The sequence below is a fragment of the Podarcis raffonei genome, chromosome 5 (assembly GCF_027172205.1).
Source record: "Podarcis raffonei isolate rPodRaf1 chromosome 5, rPodRaf1.pri, whole genome shotgun sequence".
NCBI classification, from domain to species: Eukaryota; Metazoa; Chordata; class Lepidosauria; order Squamata; family Lacertidae; genus Podarcis; species Podarcis raffonei.
In genome coordinates, this window is record NC_070606.1 from 31,482,981 (window position 1) to 31,508,030 (window position 25,050).

General features: G+C 44.3%; 1 protein-coding gene and 1 long non-coding RNA gene across 6 annotated transcripts in view; one reads left to right on the plus strand and one right to left on the minus strand.

Moving 5' to 3' along the window:
* The window catches only part of LOC128413937 (uncharacterized), a 65,713-nt gene that overhangs the window by 18,321 nt on the left and 22,342 nt on the right, over positions 1 to 25,050 (plus strand). The window contains exons 2-3 of one of the 2 annotated variants that reach the window (XR_008330549.1): positions 20,472 to 20,593; positions 22,129 to 24,672. This is a non-coding gene — a long non-coding RNA (uncharacterized LOC128413937). Of the gene's footprint in view, positions 1 to 20,471; positions 20,594 to 22,128; positions 24,673 to 25,050 lie in introns of those variants that run through there. The other variant, XR_008330550.1, reaches the window with a different exon arrangement.
* The window catches only part of CHST3 (carbohydrate sulfotransferase 3), a 39,932-nt gene continuing 27,351 nt past the window's right edge, over positions 12,470 to 25,050 (minus strand). For 3 of the 4 annotated variants that reach the window (XM_053388489.1, XM_053388491.1, XM_053388490.1), the window contains 2 exons: positions 15,002 to 15,277; positions 12,470 to 13,727 (listed from right to left, as the gene is read on the minus strand). In XM_053388489.1, coding sequence (XP_053244464.1) covers positions 12,488 to 13,727; positions 15,002 to 15,138 — 1,377 coding nt within the window. In that variant the 5' untranslated portion in view covers positions 15,139 to 15,277 and the 3' untranslated portion in view covers positions 12,470 to 12,487. Of the gene's footprint in view, positions 13,728 to 14,863; positions 15,278 to 25,050 lie in introns of those variants that run through there. The other variant, XM_053388492.1, reaches the window with a different exon arrangement.

Here is a 25,050-nt window from a genome sequence, read left to right on the forward strand (position 1 = left end):
GTTTAAAGCACAAGGCAAAGCTCTCCAGCTAAAAACCTCCATCACAGCACATAGGGCCAGTAAGAAAATATTTACATATTGGTTTCACTATTTTTGGGAGATCTCCTAGCTCGTAACACAGACATCTCTGTGTACAGGTAAATAAACAGAGGGGAGGGCATTCTCTGAACCTCTCAACTGCTCTCCGCTTTCAGATACTGGAAGCACGTTTTCCTACCATTTAACCCAGCTGTTCTTCCTGGCCTCCTTCCTCACAGATTCCTCCCACCCATGTGAAGCCCTTCAGTTTGAAGATACAGGGCCTGCCTTGAATCTTGTATACTGATGTTTTGGTTTTAAACAAACTAAAACAGCTGTTTCTGGCAGAATGATATTGTCCATTCGAAGATGGGGTTTAAAAGGGGGACGTGACTGACAGATGATTCTTCCGCATGAGTTAAAGCATGGCCCAGGATAAACGAGAAAACAAGAGATGGGAAAACAGATAAAAGTAGGAGAGAGCAGCTCTCTCAACGGCCTTGGAAGGCTGAGAGCAGCTGGAAATGCTAAACTTTTTGGCTTGATACACGTCTGCAGTTCTGTCTCTGAGGCAAGTTGGATGGGGCAGGGTGGCGGAGCTGCAGAATTTTAGGCCATTAGGTGAGTAAACAATACCAAATCCAATTGTCTCAGGGCAGTATCTTGCTTGTATCCTGTGCACATGTGGGAAAATGCACCACTGCATACACCACTTTGTCCTTTCACACAGAAGCAGAGGCCAGAAGTCGGGCAACAGGCTTTATAATCAGAGGCGCAGTGCCACTGCGGGCTTCTTTTAACATTGGTAACTCCTGCCTTTTTGAAAACGTTTCGCAGGACAACCATAGGGATACCTGAGGAACTCCGATGGCTCCACTCCAAACTCATTTTTTCTGTGTTACTACATGAACATTTAGTTGCATTTAATTATGCTTTAATGACTTCCTTTTCTATGTTTTAGTTTGTTCTATATTTTTTTTCTGTGTAAGCTGCCTTGAGTCCCAGACTGGGGAAAAGGTGGGTTATAAATAACTTTAACTTAGTGCAATGACAAGCCCAGTGTTAGAAATTCCCCAGGCGCCAGGGGTGTTTTGCATCTGACGTGGGTCCAACTGCAACCACGTGGAGGTCTCTGGATGCTAGGATGGTGATGGGTATCTCCATCTGGCTGCTCCCTCCAGCTTCCTTAAGCAGGTAAGCAGAAGAGCTTTATTTACGGAGTACAAGGTTCACCCCTCTTCTCAGTTAATCCTAGAGTACTTCTGCTATGGGGCAGCTACATAAATTAAGTAGGCAAATAAATACGGGAAAAGCAAAATGTCCCTTGGATCTGGAATATTTTCCCTGAAGCGTCAATTTGTTTTATTCTGGTTTGTTTTATCTGATGTTTTAATGTGTTGTAAGCTGCTTTGAGTGTTTCTTTCTTTAAAATACGAAGCGGTATAAAAATCAGATGAATAGACCTTGAGTAAAAGACTTTGTTATGGCAGATGGTAAAGAGAAAATTCACAAGAAAGAGGATTTACAAGAAACAACCTTGAGATCTGGCAGACAATACAAAGTTGATTTTTCCATGCAAAGAAGGGCTTCTGTATCAGGAGCCCCTGGAACTACAGTTATCCCAAAGGCAAAAGTGAAAATAATGTCTTCAGAAGAATCCTTTGCTAAGGTATTGGAGAAGATAAATGACTCTTTAGAGGAACTAAAAAAGCAAGGTGCAGAAACTAAAGTACAAGTTGCTGAAACAAATAAGAAAATTGAAGAAATCTCTGGGAAAATTGATTCAAACACAAAAAGTATAACTGACCTTGGGAACAAAGTGAACTCAAATGCAGAAGCAATTGGGAAATTATTGGAAGAATCATCTACAACAAGAAAGATAGCTGAGGAAGCTAAAGAAATTGCAACTGCTGCTGAGGGAAAGTTTCCACCAGTGTTCAAGAAACTAGATGAGTATGAACTGGCACTTTCTATGCAAGATATGCAACGCAAGGAGAGGAACCTAAGGATCAGACTTGTGCCGGAAAAGGAAGGAGACAACCTGGTGGACTACCTGACAAAAGAATTTTCTGACTTTTGGAAGCAGGAGCTGGACAAAGAAGAATTTAAGATAGAAAGTGCATTTAGACTGGGAGCAAGGCAGAGGAAGAACAGACCCAGAGACTGTTTAATAACTCTAAGATCAAAGGAGGAACGGGACAAAATACTGAACCTGCATTACCAAACAACCCTTCGAATTGAAGATTTTTACATTGAGATTTTTAAAGATATTCCCAAAGTATTTTGGACGCAAGAGGACACTACAAGGACCTGGTGATACTGCTGAAAAGGAACTACATACAATTCAGGTGGGAGTTTCCCCAAGGCTTGTCTTTTAAATACAAGGGGAAGAAAAGAAGAATAAAGACAGTGAGTGATAAAGACAAGTTCTTAGGAGAACACGAAGAAGACCTACAGAAAGAGACGTTTCCAGGGCAAGGGCATCCTTCACTAGATACGGGCACGGAACTACCGACAAACGAGGAACAAAAATTGGGAGCTGTAGGAGGAAAGAGTAAATAACCCCATCATGGCTCTGCAACTTCTAACCTGGAATTGTAACGGTTTGAACATTCCCAGAAAAAGGAAAAATATATTTCATGCTTTAAAGAAAGACCAATTGGACTTGATTTGTTTACAAGAGACCCATGTGACAAGAGCACATAGAAAATTATTAATAAATAAAAGACTGGGACAAGAATTTATATCTTCAGACAGAGTAAAAAAGAGAGGAGTAGTGATTTATGCAAAGGAAAAGCTGCAACCGAAACAAATCTTTAAAGACGACCAAGGAAGATATTTGGCAATTGAAATCCAATTTCAAGGAGAAAAGTATCTGATAGTGGGAATCTATGCGCCAAATGAAGGGAAAGCTGAATTTTTTAAGAAGTTGCATGAGACTTTGATGGACTATATGGATTATAATTTAATTGTGATGGGAGACATGAATGGAGTAGTTTCAACAAATATGGACAAAGCACAAAGACAGGCAGTAACAAAAGATGGAAGACTACCAAAGACCTTTTTTGAAATGACTGACAATATGGACTTGATAGACATTTGGAGAACAAAACACCCATTAGAAAGAGAGGGAACCTTCTTTTCTGAAGCCAAAATGACATGGACAAGGATCGACCAAATTTGGGTGACTAGCAGTATGGCGCAGAACATAAAGAGAGTGGAAATCTGCCCAAAAACTTTCTCCGACCACAATGCAGTAAAGATGGTGATGAGGCAAACAACAACTGGCTCCTTCAGATGGAGAATGAATGACACCTTACTTAGAGATGAGGAGATTTGCAAGAAGGCCCAAAAAACTTTGAAAGACTATTTTGAAATCAATCTAAGGACTAAAGTAGAAAAAAGAATAGTATGGGACGCAAGCAAAGCCGTGATGAGAGGGTTTCTGATACAACAAAATACATTAAAGAAAAGAAAACAAAATGAGAGGAAGGAAAAAATTCTGGAAAAGATAAAAGAAGGGGAAAAGAAACTAAGATTGAAGCCAAAATCACAAGAGATTTTAAGAGAAATCAAATTTTATCAAACACAATATATGGAACTGACGAATCAAGAATTAGAGTGGAAAATTAAACAAATGAGACAAAAGACTTTTGAATCTGCTGACAAATGTGGCAAGTTATTGGCTTGGCAAATAAAGAAGAGACAAAAACTCAACACGGTAACAAACATAGAAGTGGAAGGAAAGAATATAAGTAACCCAGCTGAAATTAGGAACTGTTTTCAGAACTACTTTAGACAACTTTACACACAAGGGCCGCAGAAGGAAATGGATATACAACAATTCCTCGAGGAAAATGGGCTGAAAAAGGTCTCGCAGGAAAGTAAGACGATTTTGAACCAGGAGATATCAGCACAAGAAATAGAAGATGCCATTCAAGGTATGGCGTTGGGCAAATCCCCAGGACCGGATGGACTGACTTCCAAATACTACAAAGTTCTGAAGGAAGGGTTGATACAACCTTTGAAGGAAGTCTGTAACGAGATTATGGAGGGGAAAAGGGCACCCGATACGTGGAGAGAGGCCTACATTACACTTATACCAAAGACAGAGACTGAAAAGACCCAACTTAAAAACTACCGACCCATCTTGTTATTGAATGTGGATTACAAAATCTTTGCTGACATTTTAGCAAAAAGACTGAAAAGAGTTTTGATGGAGGAGATTCATGGGGACCAAGCAGGCTTTCTCCCGAAAAGACATTTGTCGGATAATGTAAGGAATATAATTGACATTTTGGAAAAGTTGGAAGTGAACATAAACACTAAGGCTGTTTTGATATTTGTGGACGCCGAGAAAGCCTTTGACAACATTTCTTGGAGTTTTATGTTGAAGAACCTCCGGGGGATGGGGGTAGGACAAGGGTTTGAGAATGGTATAGGTGCGATTTATTCTGAACAGAAAGCAAAATTAATTGTAAATAATGTGGTTACAGAAGAGTTTAAGATTGAAAAAGGGACACGACAGGGGTGCCCTATCTCCCCATTACTTTTTATATCGGTCCTGGAGGTTTTGCTTAATATGATTAGGCGGGACCAGTTGGTTAAAGGGATTCAGGTCGGAGCTAAACAATACAAACTGAGAGCATTTGCAGATGACCTAGTACTTACATTGCAAGAGCCAGAAGCTAGTACGAAAAGAGTTTTGGAAATAATCCAAGAGTTTGGTCAATTGGCAGGATTTAAATTGAATAAGTTAAAGACAAAGGTATTGGAGAAAAACTTAACACAGGATGAAAAAGAAAGGTTTCAGAATGAGACAGGGTTGACTGTGGTTAAAAAAGTGAAATATTTGGGTATAAACATGACAGCTAAGAATGTGAATCTATTTAAAGATAATTATGAAAAAACCTGGACAGAAGTGAAAAAAGACTTGGAGATTTGGTCAAATTTAAAGCTTTCCTTGTTAGGTCGAATTGCAGTTATAAAGATGAATGTATTGCCAAGAATGTTGTTTTTGTTTCAAGCATTGCAAATAATGGATAAAATGGACTGTTTCAAGAAGTGGCAAAAAGATATATCTAAATTTGTCTGGCAGGGCAAAAAGCCCAGAATTAAATTCAAGATATTAACGGATTCAAAGGAAAGAGGGGGGTTTGCCCTGCCAGACTTTAAACTCTATTATGAAGCGGCAGCTTTCTGCTGGCTGAAAGAATGGCTGCTTCTTGAAAACACAGACATTTTGGATTTGGAAGGTTTTAATAACATTTTTGGGTGGCATGCATATCTGTGGTATGACAAGGTTAAAGCACATAAAAGTTTCAAAAACCATATTGTCAGAAAAGCATTATTAAATGTCTGGATCAGATATAAAGACTTGCTGGAAAATAAAACTCCAAGGTGGCTATCGCCAATGGAAGCAAAGGCTGTTAAAAAGTCTAATATGGAGTTAAAGTGGCCAAGATATTGGGAAATTCTGGAAAAGGAAGGGGACAAACTGAGATTGCAGAGTTTTGAGAAATTAAAAGGGAAGGTGAGAGATTGGCTGCACTATCATCAAATAAATGAAGTGTTTAAAATGGACAGTAAAATTGGCTTCCAGGTGGAAAAATCAAAATTGGAGACAGAATTGTTAGAACCCAGTACCAAGAATTTGTCAAAAATGTATAATCTGCTGCTGAAATGGAATACACAAGATGAAACGGTTAAATCAGCTATGATTAAATGGGCTCAGGACATTGGTCATAATATTTTGTTTGCTGATTGGGAAAAGTTGTGGACCACCGGGATGAAATTTACGGCATGTAATGCCTTAAGAGAAAATATTATGAAAATGATATATAGGTGGTACATAACCCCAGTCAAGCTTGCAAAGATTTACCATTTGCCTGACAATAAATGTTGGAAATGTAAAGAAAAGGAAGGTACACTTTTTCACCTTTGGTGGACGTGCCCGAAGATTAAGGCATTCTGGGAAATGATCTATAATGAACTTAAAAAGGTATTTAAATATACTTTTCCCAAGAAACCAGAGGCCTTTCTCTTGGGTATTGTCGGCCAGGGGGTGTTAAAGACAGATATAACTTTCTTTATGTATGCTACAACAGCAGCTAGAATACTTATTGCGAAGTACTGGAAGACGCAAGACTTACCCACACTGGAAGAATGGCAGATGAAGGTGATAGACTACATGGGCTTGGCAGAAATGACGAGCAGAATCCGAAACCAGGGAAGAGAAGCAGCGCAAGAAGATTGGAAAAAGTTCAAGGACTATTTAAAGAAATATTACAAAATTAATGAAAGTTAGAATGATGTTGGATTGGAAAGTAAATGGTTACTATTAGTAATGGTTAAGACAAGGAGAATAAGGAAGATTAGTTTGAATTTTAACAAAAACAAGGGAAGATTTGCTGAGTAATTGATAAGAACCTGGAATACAGAAAAGGGAGGCATGAGGAAGTCGGGGAAGAAAGGTATAAGAAACTAAGATATGAAATGGTACATGTTTTTTGTTTTGATTGTGTTTTTTGTTTGTTTATGTATTTGCTATATGTTTGTGTTGTTATAAAAATCTGTAATAAAAAATTATTATTAAAAAAAAAAAAATCAGATGAATAATAATAATAGTTGTTGCTGCCTTTCTGCTTCCAAGACTCCCGAACCAATAACCTTACCCTTGTAGGATGCTTTGTGTGCCAAAAATTGTTCTTTGCAAAGTGAACCCGAAGGCTGATAGGAGCTGCTTTCCCCTGCCCCAAGGCAACAGGGGGTCAGGAGGCCACACAGCAAAGGAAGCCCGTAACTGGGCTTATGCGCCATTCTCCTGGGCCAACTGCATCCTTTTACAGCACAGATGGAAGTGAAGACAGCATGCTGATTGAATCTTGACAGAAGACACGAGGGGGGTGCGAGGCTGTGTTGTTGGAAACCTGATTTTTCTATAATCTAGCAAGTCAAAATACCCAGAAGGTCAAAGCCTGTCTCACTCTCTCACAGACTGAAGATGTGTTCATCAAGTTTCCAAAAAAAAAAACAAAAAACAACCAACCCCACCAACCACCCACCCTTCCTTAAATAAATATACCAGCACTGAATGACGCCCTTGTGCTCAGGAAGGTCAAATGATTGGCTTAGGAGAAAATTGCCTCTCTGTGTCTATCCCCAAGCTAGCTAGAGTCGGGAGCCTTTCTGTGTGATGTCCTGAGAGCTGCCAAAGAATCACACCCCCTCCTATTCCTGGGTCTGCTCCTACCAGTGATTCTGGACTCCCAACTTTTGGCCTGGACTCTTATTCCCCAGTGGATACAGCAAGACTGGCAGACACTGTGCTTAACCAAGCATCTCCATATGCTTGCACCATGTCAATATAAATTAAAATAAGTATATAAAAATGTCCGCAGCCTTACAAAACGGGGAGCTTTCTCAGCTGCCTAAGTGCAAGAGCAGGGGCCCTCTGGGGGAATGAACCCCATATTTGATATAGGGTTGGCCAGGCTGCAGTCCAGAAAACTTTCCTTTACCTTCAACCAGATGAGGTTGCTGCCACGGCATTGCCCTTCCGACACCAAGTCGCTCCTCGCTCCTCCTATGGGACAAAAGCAAAGTCTTGCCTGCTTTACCACCTTGCAGAAGCGAGTTTGGCAATGTCGCTGAGACATAAAACGTTTTAATGATGAAGTAGGTTGTCTGGGCTGCAGCATGACAGCCATACCTATTTTGCTTTCCATGAATATATTTAAAGGATAGCTTGATTCTAGACTTGCCAGTCACCTGTGATCTGTAAAGTATAAATGCAGCAATCCAGCACCCATTCAGGCACACTTAAGCCCCATTGGCTAAAATTATTGGTATAGCATTACTGGGCAATGGATTATGGCTCCCCTGCATTTTCCGGTGTGATAAAACTATGCAATACTTTTCTTTTTCATTTTAAGATCTTAAAGAAAAAGTCTGTATGCCACCACACTGTGAATCCTCTTCTTATGTGACTGCAACCACGTCCCCCTCCTCAAACACACACCACCTTTTCATTGGCAAATAAATAAATAAATGCACCTCTTGCAGTGCAATAGGAAGAATTCTGTTGAGCTGAGGATACAGAACACATTGTTAAAAGAACAAATGGCTCTCCTTATCGTTTCTAAGATAGTTAGAGCTATTTGCAGCTCTGAGATTACAGAGGGAGAATAAAATGTAATTGTTTCCTGCCCGGTTCTTTCCTTTAAATAGAACCCTTCTCTCCCGTAAAAGATTCTTGCAAAAAAAAAAACAAAAAAACAGGAAGGGAAAAAAGACATGTTTTATTTTAACCAGAGCTACTCTTAATTTAATTGCATTTCTATTTATTGGGAAACATTTCCGAGTCTGTTTTTCTTTTGGTGCAGTCCCAATTCCCGCTAATAAAGTTATTTTTCATCTTCCCCTCCCCCCATACAATAAATAAACAAACAAACCCACTGCACATTTTACAGCTAAAGACAGACAGAAAACATACAAATTGGAACCATTTTGTAGTTGTAAAGAAATTATGGCTGCTTTTCACCAAAGCCACAGTTGTACTTTTTTTGAAAACAACAACACAACAGAATGTGAAAGCACAATTAAAATTAAGCAACAGCAGAAGCAACACATAGTGAACACAGTGCTGGCTGAAACTTTCCATAAACCAGAATAATTTCCAATGGGCATGGGGGCTGTTAAAGAATCCTACCTGCCTGTGGACTGGATATCTTGAGATTCAGAAGACTGTCCATATTGCTTTTCATAGACAGAAAGTTCTCATAGCTATCCCAACACCTCTGTACTGTGTCCTTTGGAACAGGCCATGTTTGGGCCATGCTTCCTTCTAGTAATATTCAAGAGAGAGAGCAAGCTATGCTGCATCTGACCCTCATCCTGCTTAAGACTGTTTCATAGGTAGCATTCTGCCTCCACTGAGATGTCCACCCTGCAGGGAGAAGAATTTGCACCATTTGGTGCAAAGTCAGTAGAAGTGTTTGCTTTGCCACCTGTATGCAGCTTCCCAACCAGGGCAAAAAGCAAGCACATGTCCTAACGTTATGACAATGGCACAGGTAGCTTTTCATCAATATTCTGTGTAGAAACTGACATTTAAGCCTCAGTTATACATTTCGTAGCATGTGCCATATCACACTGTCTCCTGTGTCCATAACCTCTAACCACGTGGTTTGGGCAGATTGTGTGGCTCCGCACCACACTAACAATATCTGTTAGTACATAAACCCAGAATTCACCTGAACCGCCATGTGAGTGGATGTTGCAGCTGTGGATGCAACCATCCTGCTCTATACCAAGTTTCACCAGTCTGGGGCCTTCAGACATTTTGGACTAGAAGCAGCCGTGCTGGTTGGGGCCGATGGGAGTTGGTTGTCCAAAACATATGAACATGTATCAATGGAGCTTTTGAGTGATCCCAAAAAAGTGTTTTACGTATATACATCAATGCGCAGCATTCAGCAGGACTCCGTTTCAGTCTATGCCAAGTTATACAAGAGCAGCGTGTCTCAAACTTGGGTCTCTGGCTGTTTTTGGACTACAACTCCCATCATCCCTAGCTAACAGGACCAGTGGTCAGGGATGATGGGAATTGTAGTCCCAAAACAGCAGGAGACCTAAGTTTGGGAAACACTGCAACAGAGCATGAACATTTCCCTACAGTGACCCCCAAAAGAGAATTTTGCTTGCGTCTAAGAACCACCCCTTCCCCACCATAGACAAGAGGGTTCCCTTCAACAGTGGGGCAGGTGCTGTCAATGCCTGCTGTGTGCAGAAGAACTCCAGATCCATGCGGACTGCGCCCACATCTCCTTTGCCCATGCTATGGCGCTATCCTGGACTGGAAATGAATGCACAACCCTTGTTTAAAGGCTTCCCTGAATTACGACTGAGGGAAATTTCACACATCATATGCATCATTTGGTAACTCTGCTGATCGCTTAATACTCTGAATGTGTGAGACGGTGAGGATCAGTCACCACTTATCAGTCAGGCAAATTATCTCCACCGAAGACAGGTTAATAAGGGGAGGGTGGAGGGGAAGAATAATTTGTGCTCATTTGCTGTAAAGGTGACTGGTGCTAGTAATCTTGAGTGTGTGGAGTCATCCAACTGTGTGAAAATTAGCTGATGCGAACACCCACCTCCTCCGTGATGCTTTCTGTGGAAAACCTGGCTTTGGAACTTTGGGAGACATTTTGGAAAGAGTTAATGGCAACCCAGAAGCATTTTTCTTAACCTTCTGTTCAGTGGCATACTCTTTCTTTTTAGCTTCTACTTCACCATGGTATAAATTTTCTGTTTAGATAATCAACTGCTTTTTCTGGGTGGGGTGGAGAGATGATTGTTGTTGTTTTTTTGCTGCAGCTGTGCAAAAGTCCTCTTTTCATTCCCTGATCACTCACTTCATGTCAGGAAAATAGGACCGTGATGCATACAGTTCTATTCTGAGCGGGTTAAAGTAAAATGCAGTTACTTATTTGGCAATTCTCTCCCCATTCTCCCATCCCCCCCCCCCCCCGCCAAAAAAAATAAAGCAATGGTCTTAAATGCCGTAAGCATTAACAGCTTCTGGCTGAACGACATTTGTTAAAAGAAAGAAAGAAACAAAAGGAAATGAAGATTCTAATAATATATGACTCCATAGACATCTCAGCCAATTGAGATTGGAGATATTTTACCTATTACAGAAAGTAATTGTTTCTTTTTTAAGGTGTTAAATTAGCATTGCAAGAAAGAACTGTGACAGCTGTGAAGAATGGATCAGAGTCTTCTATCTGTCTCAACTCAGAAATGTGACATATCTCCTGCTACTCTTGGTATATGCCATTATATTACATCCTTTTGTATTCATAGTGACACAAGGCAAGGCCCTTTGTTGTTTTTCCTACCACAGCTTCCCCTCTGGCGCATATATATATATATATATATATGCTCATCTGGAATAAACTCAGTATTTCCACCTTGGGTGCTCAGTCCAGGCAGGGCAAGTAAGCTAATAAGTGCTTGAGTTTAATAGCAGGGGCTGACATGTGCTAAACATTCATTGGGTGGTTTCTTACATGGTTGCATTCACTTGAAGCAAAGCAACGAAAATGTGAACCCACAACCAGAAAGGAATAAGAGGAGCTCATTGTCAGCTCTCAGAGATCTTGTTTCTTGCAGTTGCAGAAACCATTTCCATTTCCTATCACTGAACCAGCTCCACTGGCCTGTTGCTTCGTCCCCTCTGTGTTTCGGCAGGCCTGCTCTGTACAAAACAACCCCCACTCTGAAATTGCAGAGAAAGAACTATTGGCAGTTTCCAACCAGCACTTGAAAAGGACACAGAAACAATTATTGGAGGTAAGGAGGAGCAATCAGGGTGGGAAACACAGTTAAAGCCACAGCCTTCTGTCACCTCACAAGAAAGCAGCTATTGTTTCTAGCCGCCTCCAGTCGGCTGGGTGAGATTCAGTAACAATTGATTCAGTGACAAGTGAGAAAACCAGACAGCAGGTGTTTGTTTTCAAAAATAGACTATTGGAGACCAAAACAGCTGATGGCACTGAGGAAGCCTGATCCTCAGGGACACAGGCTGAATGCTATTCCATTCTTCCTCTCTTCTCCCGTCGAATGTTGTTTTCATAGCCTGCTTTCTGTCTCTCTTCCAAGGGCTTAGGTGCAAAGCAAGACAAAAGGCAGCAAGCACACGAAACTGTCCGTGGTGTAGGCCAAAATCCTCTCATTACTGTTGGGAGAGCCAGTCCCCCCCCCCACACCTCCCCTGGTGACTGGTGTGATCCAAACGCATCTCCTCAAGTTTAAACAAGGCATTAATTTATCTGAGGGTCTCAAGTAGGAAACGTTCAAAACACCCTCTTGTCAAAAGGATGAACAAGTTTCTTTCCTCTCTTTCACACCCTCTCGCAAATATCAGCCCTAAAATTAAGGCTGCCTGAGGCAATTACCAGTGCAACAACTCTGCTTTTCTTACATCTTCCCAGCAGGATGTGAAAGCAATTTCTTTTCTTTTTCTTCTTCCTTTTTAATAACTTTCAAAAGTAGAATATTTTCTCTCTTTGGGTGTTTAGTGAACAAATGCCCCAGGCATTAAGAGAAAGGCCCTCTTCGGCTGAGGAGGAAGTGAACATGAGGTAGGGAAAGCAGAACCCAGCGCTTCACGCTCCAGCCTGTGCCAGCTTCTGAACTCTCCTTCGTGCTGAGCTCAGGCACCTCACAAATCCATCTAGGGGCCTGGGAGTTGAAAGGCAGGTGACGCCTGCTCCCAGAAAAAGCAGAAAGCACCTCGGTGCGAGGACGGCGAGCGCAAGGTAAGCAGAAGCACAAAGCAGGCTAGCCGAATGTGTCCCCCCTCTCCACCCTTTGCGCTACACGCTGCTCCCCCCCCCCAACAATTCTTGCGCTCCAGCTTTTCCAATCTGACAAGAAAGCTACCGGCAAAGTGGTGCCTTTACGTGACCCAAAAGGTCCTCCTCTCCTCCAGCAAGCTGACCGATCTGTTCGTAAGGGCCTCGGGGCTGCCGGCCAGCTTGTAGCCGAAGAGTTTCATGGCCGGGCTGCAGACGTTCTGCACCACCTGGGCGAGCTTGAAAGGGATGCTGAAGCGCCACTTCTCGAACTGCTCGGAGGAGTTTTTCTGGGTAGAGTAGATGTCATTGCTGTTGTGAGGTGCCTGGGTGTTCTTGCGGATCCACTCCTCTACCTGCGGGGTGATGGCGACGCCCGAGAATCGGTACATCTCCTTGGCCTTCTGGAGGGGCGACCTGGCAATGTCCTCGTAGCGAACCAGCATGTAGCGGCCGCGGAGCCAGGCTGGCTGCCTCAAGCCGAGCTCCGCCGAGAGCCGGATGCTCTCGCAATTCCCCCGCAGCCGCTGCACCTCGTCCTCGTTGAGGGTCGCCGCGCCTTCCGTGGCCCACTTCTTCCACGTCTCGTACTTCCCGGAGAAAGCGACCATGCGGGAAGCCAGCACCGCCCGGGGGTCCCTCACCAGCTGAATGATCCTCATGTCCAAGCGAGGGTCCTCAACGAGTGGGCGCAAGTACTCCAGCTGCCGGATCCGCACCACCTTCAGCGCCATGTGCTCCTTCCGGCGGCAGGCCTCCGTAGCCAGGGTCACGTTGAGGGGGCCGCAGCGGCGGTTCTTGCAGCGGTACTTCTCAAAGACCTTCTTGACGAACGGCGTGCAGACGGGCTCCTCGCACAGGGAGCGGCTGGAGCCACGCCGGAACAGGAACTGGGTCAGGTGGTCCTCCGGGAACGGGATGATGAAGTTCTCCAAGATGTAGAGGTCGCAGAGGAAGAGCTGCTTCAAGACGTCCCGGTAGACAAGGGCTGAGCCCACGGCGTTGGCGCCTCCGGTCTCGAAGGACACGGTCCTTTCAATGTGCCACAGCGGCTCGAAGAGGTAGAAGATGTTGCCCTGTTGGTTGAAGAATTCCCCCACGAAGGAGGAGCCGGTGCGGGTGGTGGCCATGAGAAGAATGTGTCTCCGGGTTCCCTGAACAGGCGCTGGCAAAGTCCCCCCGAGCTGCAAAGTGACATTCTGAAGGCGGTTCCTGAGCTGGGAGAAAGCCGCATCCAGCTCGCTTAAGGACAGCAGGGAGTCATTCTCTGGCAGCACCGAGCCGGAGTCCGTGCTGTTGGCTTCCATCAAGGACTGCGGAGACTGCTTTAGTTTGTCGGACACCCTGTGAAGAAAGAGAACAAAAGTCACCCTAACGAATAGCAGCAGCAATATTAAACATGCAATGTTTCAAAGGTTATTCCAGGCCTTAATAAATCAAGTATAGCCACTGGTTCTCACCTACTTGCCAAAGGCCTGGGGTAAAGACGACATTAGGCACCAAAATATCTTGGGCTTGCTTGCCCGGGGTGAAGAAAAGTTTCATAGCAGGATGCTTACCTGCTAATTCTAATATTCTGACTGAACCCCTGATAAACCTTCTAAGGAATCCCTATATCCCCCAGAACACCATTTGCAAATCGGTGCCTCAGTTAGTTCAAAAGCATAGTCTGTGTGTATGTATCTCTTCGGCAAAGTCAACACAAGTGGCATGGACAAGTGGCAGCACAACCAGCCAGCCATTCACAATTTGCCACCAGAGGCTGTTGCCCTGCCATTGTAACTTGCCATAAAGCCAGCCCGGGCAATAGTGATCTTCTGTTATAGGTTCCCCGGTAGCAAAAGGGAGTGATTGAGAATAGAAATGCTTGTCTATGTACCACGGTAGTTAACTACCATGCTTGTATAAGCACTCGGAAGTGTCAATTATTAGTGGTCTATGGAAAGTGTAATGACCACTGTCTGAGACAGCTTTCGACACAAGTAGGATGACCCAGGGGGCGGGGAGTGCCATAACTTTGCTTTGCATTGCATTTAGATGGCCCCAGGTTCCAGGTAGGGTTGGAGAGAGCCCTGTGTGAAACTCTACCAGTCCGTGCAGACAACGCTAATCTGGGTGAGCCCAGTGGCCTCACTCAGTATAAGGCAGTTTTCTATGTTTCTGTGAGGACTGGGATCCTATCTGTACCTTTAAAAGCTGTTCAGAAAAGTGAACTTTTGCAGCAGCAGCTTGTCAAGCAAGAGGGAGAAAAGGTGCGCTTCGCAAAATTCCCTCTTGCCCCTTTCTAGGCGGATTCTGCTAGAAGGCTCTTCTTTTTTTATATATATATATCAAATCAAATCAATTTGTATGAAACCAATTCCATCCATCCATTGCTGCCACCCGTCCCTGTGTGGGGCATGATGTTTAAAAGAGCAACCTGCCTGCATTCCTGGGTAAAGAGGTAGCTTAATTCACACTGGGAGGCAAGAAATATTTACCTTGTTCCAAAAGGCCGGAGAGATGGTGGTAGCAAGTTGGGACCTGCAAAGGTGGTAAGATATAGCTGCAGCCTGAAGGCTACGCTAGGGTACAGAGAAAGCCTCTCTTCCAGCACAGCTCTCCTTTCCCCCTCCTACCTTGAGATGATGTTGTTCTCCTTCTCAATAATGACAAGGGCTACCACAAAGACCAGGAGGATGGCGTATTTGCTCCTCATCCTCAGGCAATGCAGCAGCTCCCAGAAGTCTTGAGGTAACGTGTGCCCTTTATCCATGGAGAGAGAGAGTGTTGCGTTCAATGACTTGCCAAAGAAAGGCCTTTCCCCTTTGAGGAGAAGGGGGTAAAGGGACCTTCTTCAAACTTCCCCATTGTTCTTCAGCTATCTGGAAAGCATCGCCTAGCATTAGGATGCCCTGCAGAGAGAGAGAATGTGAGAGAAATTGCACATGTCAATAAGTATACTGCATGCTTAGGAGCACGTCTGAACTGCATGCAAAATTCACGCACTTTCAAATTGGTTCTATCTGGACTTAATGGGCATTAGACCGCTGTTCTTGGCTCTGCCGACAGAGGAGATTCATCCAGTGCAGGATTGCTTCCAAAGGACGTGAGTCACCAAGGTCCCTGCCCACCTTCAGGGGGAAACAGGGTAGCCGCAAGAAGGTTGGGGCTGTGCTATTGCCTCCTGGAGGTACGCACCACCCTCCCATGTCAGTGGGGGACATCTCTCCCTGGTGGCTGTGTCACCTGGCCTCTCACCTCCCCCTAAAGCTCCTGGCTCACACCTACATTCATCCTGCCCCTTGCGCCTTTCCTGGCTTAAATTTGGGATGCTGCCAATTTCCGTCTCATGATTCCAACTAGGGTGGTAGGACAGCATCCTAGCATGGCTCCTCCATCCCTTGACACAACCCAAGGAAAGACCCAGAGTTCCTCCAAGGTGGCACTTAATGATGAAGAGTGTGCACAGGATTTGTGAAACTTCCCTTTACCTCAAGTAATCAGCAGAGAAAGAAGCAGGTGCTTCCACATGGGGTGTTTATTATGGGATCGGCAAGTAGGGGTTGTTGGTTTTTTGCAGGATCCGCATGACGTATTTTCCCCTCCCCACCCACAATTCAATCTTCATATATGTTTTCCAGGACAGCTCCAATCAGTTAAAAAAAAAAAAAGCCTATTGCCAACTATCCATTTGCAATATTCTCAGTGACCAGATTGCATATTAAAAAGCCATCTGGAAGCACCCACAGTTGTCTGAGCTTTCCTTCCCGAGATTCTGTGCCAAGCAACGTGATCCAGTTCTGGCTGGCACCATTGCAAACTGTAAATGGGGGGACTGCATATCTGAACACTCTTTCTCCTTCCCTCTCTTTCTCTGTGTGTATTATATGTATGCATTTAAAAATATTGCATATCAAGAAGAGAACTTCTAGCCTACCCTGACTTTTCTCCCGACACCCACCCTTCCTTCCTTCCTTCCTTCCTTAGCAGGGTGCTTTTGGAGGGTGGGCAGGAGGGCATAGGGGAGCATTCCAACATATGACCTTAAAAGCTGCAACCAGGTTCTGTTGATTGTGTAGCTTGGCCCCTCTGCCTCTACTGCCTTTTTGAGGACTACCGGTCTCATTATTCCCCCCCGAACATTTCACCCCTCCACCTTCTCACCATGTCTGAGCTATTTAATGCTTGGGTGCTATGTAGCAGTTTGCATTGTTAAGTTAATCTTAATGTGTGCCAGCCATCTTTCTCCAAGCAGTAAGACAAAGGTGCATAGTTTAAAAGCACGAGGAAAGGTATAGATCAGGTTCCTAGGCAATTAATCCTAAATATTTTCCTAGGAAGCAAGGCTGGCCCTCGCCCTGGAGCTTTCAGTGCTGGGAAAGGGCTAGAGTGACAGCAGCAGTGAAAGTGAAAGTCCCACCTGTTGCTCAACAGAAATTGATTATTTATTCATCATATCGGCTACCTGCATTCATGGCCCCTAGGCACCCAAAGAGAGATATTCTAATTACAAAAGCATAAAGCACTGGGTGACAATGAAATACGATTAAAAAAAAATCCAATAAAAGCAAGTTCAACCGTCACATAATAAACAACAGTAAAAAAGGAGAAAGCAGCAAGCCTGACAGCTAATTTCTTGTATAAAACTAGCCTCCAGATAGCATCATCCATCAACCACCAGCAAAAGCTTAAAAAACCCCAAAAACCTTTCACAAAAATGTATTTTCTTGTCAGTGGAATGCAGCAGGGAAGGGAGCTAGGTTAAGGCTCTATTTCAGAAGCATTTCTCATGGTGTGGGTGCTCACTCTTAGCGAAGAACAAAGTTTCTCCCCCAGATAACAGGGGCAGGAAGGAAATAGTCACCTATGTCATAGATTCTACGAACCTCCTTTTTAATAATGGCATCTCTGCCAATGGGAGTTTTGAAACAGCTCAGGTGCAGAAAAGAAAGAAAGAAAGAAAGAAACTTTATACACATAAGATTCTCCATACACATTTTTAGATTATCCTTGTAGCGAAGTATACCGGTAAATATTCTGCATTATTTCTTAATGTAACTAAATAAAATTATATTGAAGTTAATGGAGTAGTGAAACCAGACCAAATGGGCAAAGCAGATTTTCACCCAGTTCATTTCACGCCTTTAAGGCAAACTTTTAAAAGCAGCAAAGGGAAATAAAGAACGTGCTGGAGAGGGAGAGTTTGCATACATTGCTGAAGGTATTGCAGATACTACCCAATGCAATAGCCACGCGCAGTACAGTGGTACCTTGGGTTACATATGCTTCAGGTTACAGACTCCGCTAACCCAGAAATAGTACCTCGGGTTAAGAACTTTGCTTCAGGATGAGAACAGAAATCGCTCGGTGGCGGCGCGGCGGCAGCAGGAGTCCCCATTAGCTAAAGTGGTGCTTCAGGTTAAGAACAGTTTCAGGTTAAGAACGGACCTCCGGAACAAATTAAGTACTTAGCCCGAGGTACCACTGTACTCAGCTAACAGTGGAACTAGACTCTTATCTTGGATACTGTGTGTTCTATGCATCTGCCGAGAGAAAAAATGTATGGGCAGAAGGACTGACAGGGAAGGATGGCTGCGAAACCTACCCTTCCTGCCTATCCCTATGCCCATCAGTTGTCCTTGCAGTTGTCCAGAAAGGGTTAACTTTCCGTTTTAGACCATTACTGTGAGAAAAAAACAATTCTCTAGGGGAAGGTTTTTTGGGGAGTGGGAGAGAAAGACATTTGGGAACTGTGTTTCCCCCATATCATGCAGCCCCACCCTAAAACCAGGGGTCGGCAAGGTTTACCTCACCTGGGCCAGTTCATTTCTGTGGAGATTGTTCTATGGGCTGGATCACATCTGCGCAGACGCGATTGCGAGTCACCACGAAAGTGAGTCACCACTCCGCGCTGCACCAGTTTAGTGCAGCGCGCGGGGACTCGCCAAGCGGTCGGCTCGTGGGCCCTTTAAACGACCCCCGTGGGCTGCTTTTGGCCCATGGGCCGCAGGTTGCCGACCCCTACTAAGATAAATCAGTGTGAGAGATGGCACTCCCATTAATTAAAGTGGACACTTTGCATCTCGCCGCACAGGCCTGGGAAATGTACGGCACTCTGGTATCTCCCCCGTGTTCTGCCTCAAACCATCAAGGAAACATCTGGGGCTCTCGGCATATGGAAACCCTGCTTCTACATCAAGGGCTTGAAGGCTGCTCTGTTTTGCTGCGTGAACAAGGCTCCAGCTCAGCAGAGAGAGCAATAAAAAGAAAGCAGGGGGCCTCCTCTTCCTTGCAAGCTCCATCCTCAGCTGCTGAGAGCATCCATCAACCTCTGCCCCCTTAACATTTCTCCGTTCCCAAAAATAAATCTTCCCCAAAGACCCCTTGCTGCACTTCCCCTCTGGCACCAGGCCCTCCTGGCTTTTCAGACTCTTGCGCTCCAAGCTCTAAAAGGCAACTGTCTATACTCTGCGCAAGCAGAACTCGCTGGTCCCACCAACTGTTTATTTGCAGAAGCCCAGAGGCTTCTCTCTGATCTGCAGAAGGGGAGGTGGGGGCCTCGAACCTGGAAAGGGAATCCCACTGAGGGCAGGAACCACCTCCGACTCCTTAATAAGGGGCTGAATGAAACACACGGCACTGGGCCCACCCTCTGCCTATTCGGGGAAAGTGCTGAATATCTTTGTACTTCTTCCTCCACTGTGGAATTGGAAACACCAGCCCAGTACGATCCATCCTCTAGAATACCCTGCTAAGTGAGGAGGGCCAGTCTTAAATAAATAAACAGTAACTCTCTGGTAGCAAAGAGGTCATAAAAACCGACCCTTGTTGTGGGCAAGCACTGGTTAAGCGTGCCAATGCTCTGATGTGCACACTAACTTGGTGCAAGCAGCTATGGCTTCAGAATTCCAGCATTTGCTCGCAAATCCAGGTGTTAGCTCAGTAGGGATATGCCATGGATGGCTGGATGCAGAGGAATGGATGGCTGGATGCAGGGAACCACCAAGGGAAGAAGGCTCAGAGCCCAGGGATTGGGGGTGGGACAACAGTGAGAGGTCAGAGGGAGAAGACAGGGAAGAGGAGGTGGCAGAAGCTGAAGGGGTAACAGGGCTCAGTGAGTTGGGAGAGTCTGTGGCAGAAAAAGTCAGGAGTCAGAGGTAGGAGCTGAAGTAGGAGGGTGGGAGGAGGGAGGCCAAGAGGCAGAGATGAGTCAGGCTAGTGAAGAGCAACAGGTGTCTCTCCCTTCCCAGAACCAGGAGAGGGCTGAAATGGGCGGGGGAAAGACAGGCACGCAGGCATCGTCTCCAGTTGCTTGGATAAGCCCTGGAGAGGGGAGGACTTACAAGGGGAGGCAGGGGCTTTTAGATTCAGCAACTGATTTCACAGAGTCGGACCTATCTGCTGCTGTGCTCATTAGGCCTGAAACCCAGCCAAGTCTGTGAAGATCATGTTTCTCTAATAACAAGCTGTGAGCTTGTGTAATTTACTGACCGGTTTTGCTCTGGGACAGGATATTTGGGGCAGCTGGAAAAAAATGTCATAATCAAATGCTGCCATTTCTTTTAACAGTTGCGCAAATGAAACCACCTACAGATTATTCCTGGCAGGAGCTTGCGTATGTGTAGGAAATTAAATATATTTAAAGCTAGGCATAAACTCTAATAATGTGGCCTATATATCACCAGTAAGATAAAAATTCAACAGAATCCCAATAAGATTTTTGTTTTCAAACCCAGCTAAAAGGCAGCCAGTAGGAACGGTCGCTGCTTTCCAACTGTCCATCAATCTATCATAAACAAGAACCACCTAACAACTGAGCCTATTGCCATGGGATAGTTTATCTAGCTGCCAAAATCTGCCTGCCAAAGGCCTTAAATGACCGATCTGTCCTTATCGGTAGTGAAGCGAAACGGCCCCTTTGTTGCTTACACAAAGGTTTCACAATATTTCAGTGTTTCGGAGTGAGGGGCAGAGCCATTCTGTAAATATTTGGATCCCAGAACAGGTGTCTCAGGCTGGAGAAACACAATCCCACCCACCCACCCTGAGAGCGGAAGAGATGGTGCCAACACCATGTATTCTCACCCTCTTTTTGTCCCTGTGCAGAAGCTGCTTGACCGGAGGTGATCACGGCCTGGCAAGAGAAATGCGTGTGGAGACCACAGGAACCAACGCATCACAAAACACTTCCAGCTCTCTTAAAACTATTGCCTGCCTCCAGCCTCAGGGTACGTACTGACTGTTGTAAATGACGTTGTGTGTGACAGTAATCCAACTGCAAACAGATTATTAGAACCCTTTCGTTAACATGCACATAATCCAAGTTTCCTCCAGGGGTCCATGAACCTTCATCCTGCTTTTTCACGAAACTTTGGCACGGGTTGCTTCTTACTAATGAACCCCTCCCCCTTTCCAGAATACATTTGGCCTGCCTTTGGGTTTTGGTACAGAACCACATGACTATAATTGAAACCCATGCACTTCTAACCAGGAACCCAAGCAATAAATAGATTCTTTATTCTTTACTTTTTACATTTTAAACCAATATTTATACATAAAAGTCTCGGGAAGCAGTATATTTCGTCCCAGAAAGTGGAGGGCATGCTCAGGCCAGATGTGCTATGCTTATGGATACCATATGTTTAGTAGGTTTAAAGATGACAAAAAAATATGTTCTGGAGGTTATACTGCTTGAGTTATAAAGTGGTATCGTCTGCAGCAGTTATAAAGTAGTATCTCTGAAGTGGCATATGAATAAGAGTAAGGCAATGTCCTACAACATAGCAGTGGCTGGAGGGGGGTGGGACTCCAATTACAGTGGTACCTCGGGTTACATATGCTTCAGGTTACATACGCTTCAGGTTACAGACTCCGCTAACCCAGAAATATTACCTCGGGTTAAGAACTTTGCTTCAGGATGAGAACAGAAATTGTGCAGCGGTGGTGCCACTGTAATCATCAAATAACATGAAATCTCTGGATTCACCAGGCCTGGGACAATGACTGACAGCCTCCCTTTTTGACCTTGATTGTAACTATCATCTGCTTCCTGCACTTGAAACTCCAAGCCTAACCCCTACCCCCAAACTCCATCTCAGAGCTAAACTAAACATTACGTTAAGTACATTATTTGAAAGTGCACTTAAGATTTTCCACTTCTTTTTCTTAGCAAAAAGCCTGTGTGTGTGTGTGTGTGTGTGTGTGTGTGTGTGTGTGTGTGTGTGTCTGCGCTAATACAGATAAGGATCTGGGGCAGGGAAGGAGAACATGCCTCCCTCAAATCTCCCCACCCTCAGGTGATATTTGCTCAAGTGCAAATAGCAGGTGCAAGGGGCATTTTCCATTGGAAAACAGTAAAGTGGAAATTGGTTACTCCTCTCCCCATCCTACGTGACAACACAATCCCAATCCAGACTGCCCTCTGCCCACCATGGCTGCTGCTGCTGGCGAGTTCTAACTCCATTTATAAACAGTGTGCTTAACAGAAGAATACGTAGTTTGACTGCGAGGTCCGCCAGCCCTAGGCCCGAAAACGACTGTCACAGGTGTGGATTCAATCATGGCTGCCGTGAAACAGTGAGAAACAAGCAGCCACTTCAGTCTCCAAAGGGGGAACAGCTACTCTTGAGCACTCAGCTAACTGGCAGGCGTTGCTTTGTGGAGACGCCATTTCTTTCTGTTATTTGAACGCAGAAAACAGTAACAAAACGCCTCCCCCCCAACCCCAGCCAGAGTTTACAGCATGTCCTCTCTTTTTTGGCAGATAAAGGAAGATAGAACTCGAGATTAGAGGCCTTCTCACAACTTTCAGTTATTCTGCCAATTCAGGGTTTGGGAGGGGGATATTACTTGTGTCATACAGGCACACAGGCTGCAATTATTTGATCCCACGAGGCTTACTCTCGAGTAAATACGCATAGGACCCAGATGCCTCTTTTCACAAAATTAAGATTGAGAAATCAGGAGAGAAGACTGCTGAATGTGTTCTCAGCTTCTCTTGTAAAACACAGGGCTGAGTGTTGCGCTTCCAACCTGCACTATTGGCTCAGATATGTTATTGCCATAAAAATAGTAATTTGCCAAGTAACCGAGTCTGAAGGCTTATGTTTCTCATTTAAGACTCAGAACTGTGTGCTCTGTGTTGCTTTTAACTCCCAGCTGTCTGCTTCTTACCCTGGAAAAATGTGGATAAAATTTTCTAGTTCTAAATACGCAAACCCCCACCCACCCACCCAATGTTCTCCTTCTAACAATGCAATCGTCCACACCTTTCTATTCAGAAGCAATTTCGACTGAGTTCAGTGGGACTAACTCCCAGGTAAACAAGTACAGGGTTTTGTCCCATTCCATTTTAAAATTTGTATACCACCTTTCTATGGAACTGCAATCAATGTGGTTTTGCAGCCTCAGTGTTTTTTAAGACCGGTATCAAAATACCCAGAGACAACAATGAACGTACTGTTAATTCTGGTTTCCGAGGGACAACTGGTGAGCAGATTTCTGTCGCCAACAAACCCCAGCCAGTGTAAGGAAATGTATTTAATTTATTTATGAGAAGACTTCTACCCTGCCTTTCTCCCATAAAAAGAGACCCAAGGCAGCCTAACAGAATCAAAATAAAGGAAGTCAATAAAAATCAATGCAGAATTAACGAAAACATAGAAATACTACAGATATACATAACCCCATCCACCATAAAGGCAAAATTTACCAGCAGCCAGACTATCCAGTCCCCAAAGAACAGCACCTTTATGGTGGTTAACTAAAAGTGGCCGGATCTGAAAACAGTGCAGGTCACACGTACAAAATGGGAGTTGCCTGTCTTTCAGAATACCCAGTATAAAGTCTATGCATGTCCTCACAGCTGCTTCACACAGCGGTCATGTTTGTCACGGCTTCTCTGCTGTCACATCAATATTTTCTAAAACAGCATCATAAAATGCAACAGGCAGGTGCATGTGAACATGCGCTGGACACAACCACTCAGACTCCCTGCCATGTGTTTAAGACCACCATTCACATTTTATGCATTTGCTGTGGGTAACACAAATGTAGCTGAAAAACAATGCTGCTGCTATGTGAAGTATGAAGTTGAGTGTCAGTATGGGCTGGATGAGGATACGATACAATAAGGAATAATGAACGAGATGCCCATGGGTAAATTAACATGGAAAACAATTGTCTTCCATATGGACAGTCAAGAACCAGGGTCATGAGGCTGAAATGAGGGCAAAATCCAGGTGAGGCAGCTGGCAGCTCATGGTAAGCTGAATATTAATTTAACTTGAGGCCTGTAGAGAAGGGTTAAAGAATAAAGTCAAAACAAACCAGTAAAAAATATATATATACAAAAAATATATATCTATAGTCTTGCCAGAATACTTCTAATTGAGGATGAATTCCAAACCTAGGTCTGTTACAGATCACTAACTTTTTCTTGTGCTAGCTACCTCCAAAAAGCAACTTTAGCTTGGTGCTTGCACTGGGAGCCGGATGAAGAGTTTGCTCATCACAAAGCTTTAAGAAATCCGGATCGTTTGAAGCCGTCCTTACTCCTCCGTCTGTACGTGCCCTTTCAGTTCAGAACTGTTGCTCTGAGCCAGACTTTTATAGTAAGCAGGCTCGTTGACCTCTGTCTCACCACAGGCTTCCTCTTAAAAGTCATATTTCTGTTTATGAGCTTTTCTAAGGACTGTTAAAAGCCTACGGTGGCTCACAAAGCAATATGGTCTGCAGTTTTCATTTGAGACTTTGCTTAAGGATGCTCTTCAGAATCGCTTTCATCTCCGCAGGGTGGGAAACATCATGGGGCAAGCAACCAGGAGCAGACTTTTCATTGTGTTGTAGGCCATTGGAGTGTAATATTTAAATAGTATATAGCTCAAAGAAAAGCAAACTGCTGGTGACAGATTTACTTATTTTTGGATTATTAAAAAGATTGGTTTTATTTGCACCATGCTGGTACTTTAATTATTTGATTTCTGGGCTGTGCAAAATCCACCCTCTCAAACAAGGTTTCCCAAACTGGGGTCTCCAGCTGTTTTTTGGACTGCAACTCCCATCATCCCTAGTTAGCAGAAGTAGTGGCCAGGGATGATGGGAATTGTAGTCCAAAAACAGTTGAAGACCCAAGTTTGGGAAACCCTCCTCTAGAACAATGTCTGTCAAACAGTGGGACAGGGCTCACCAGTGGGTCCACTTTCTGGCAAGCCTTAGTGAAACAGCCTGCTCTGTCCCTCTTCACTTGCTTAATCCCTTGCCTGCCATCGCCATAAGCCTTTCAGCTGGACCAATGCCAGAACCAGCAACTTCTGGTAAAGATGGCCAGGAGACAGAAGGGCTTTGGGGATGAGGAGGGAGGAAGCTTCCTCTGAGGTGAAAGGGCCCAAGAAGGCGTTGAAGGAAATTAGAAATGGAATAAGAAGCTAAATATTAACAGATAAAATTTTGATATTTATTAGAAACAAGCAAGCAAAGTGGGAAGAAAGAGGAAGGGGATAAGAGAGGGAAGCTGTTAAAGGAAGAAGAAACAGATGTAAAAGGGCCAGGGAGGAAAGAAATTGGTGGGGGTTCAGGACAGGGGTGGGGGAGAAAGAGAGAGCGAGAAAGGCACAAATTGAGTGTGAAAGGCAAATGGGAGAAGAAATTACAGGAAACGGATAAAAATACTTTGGGATGCACACCA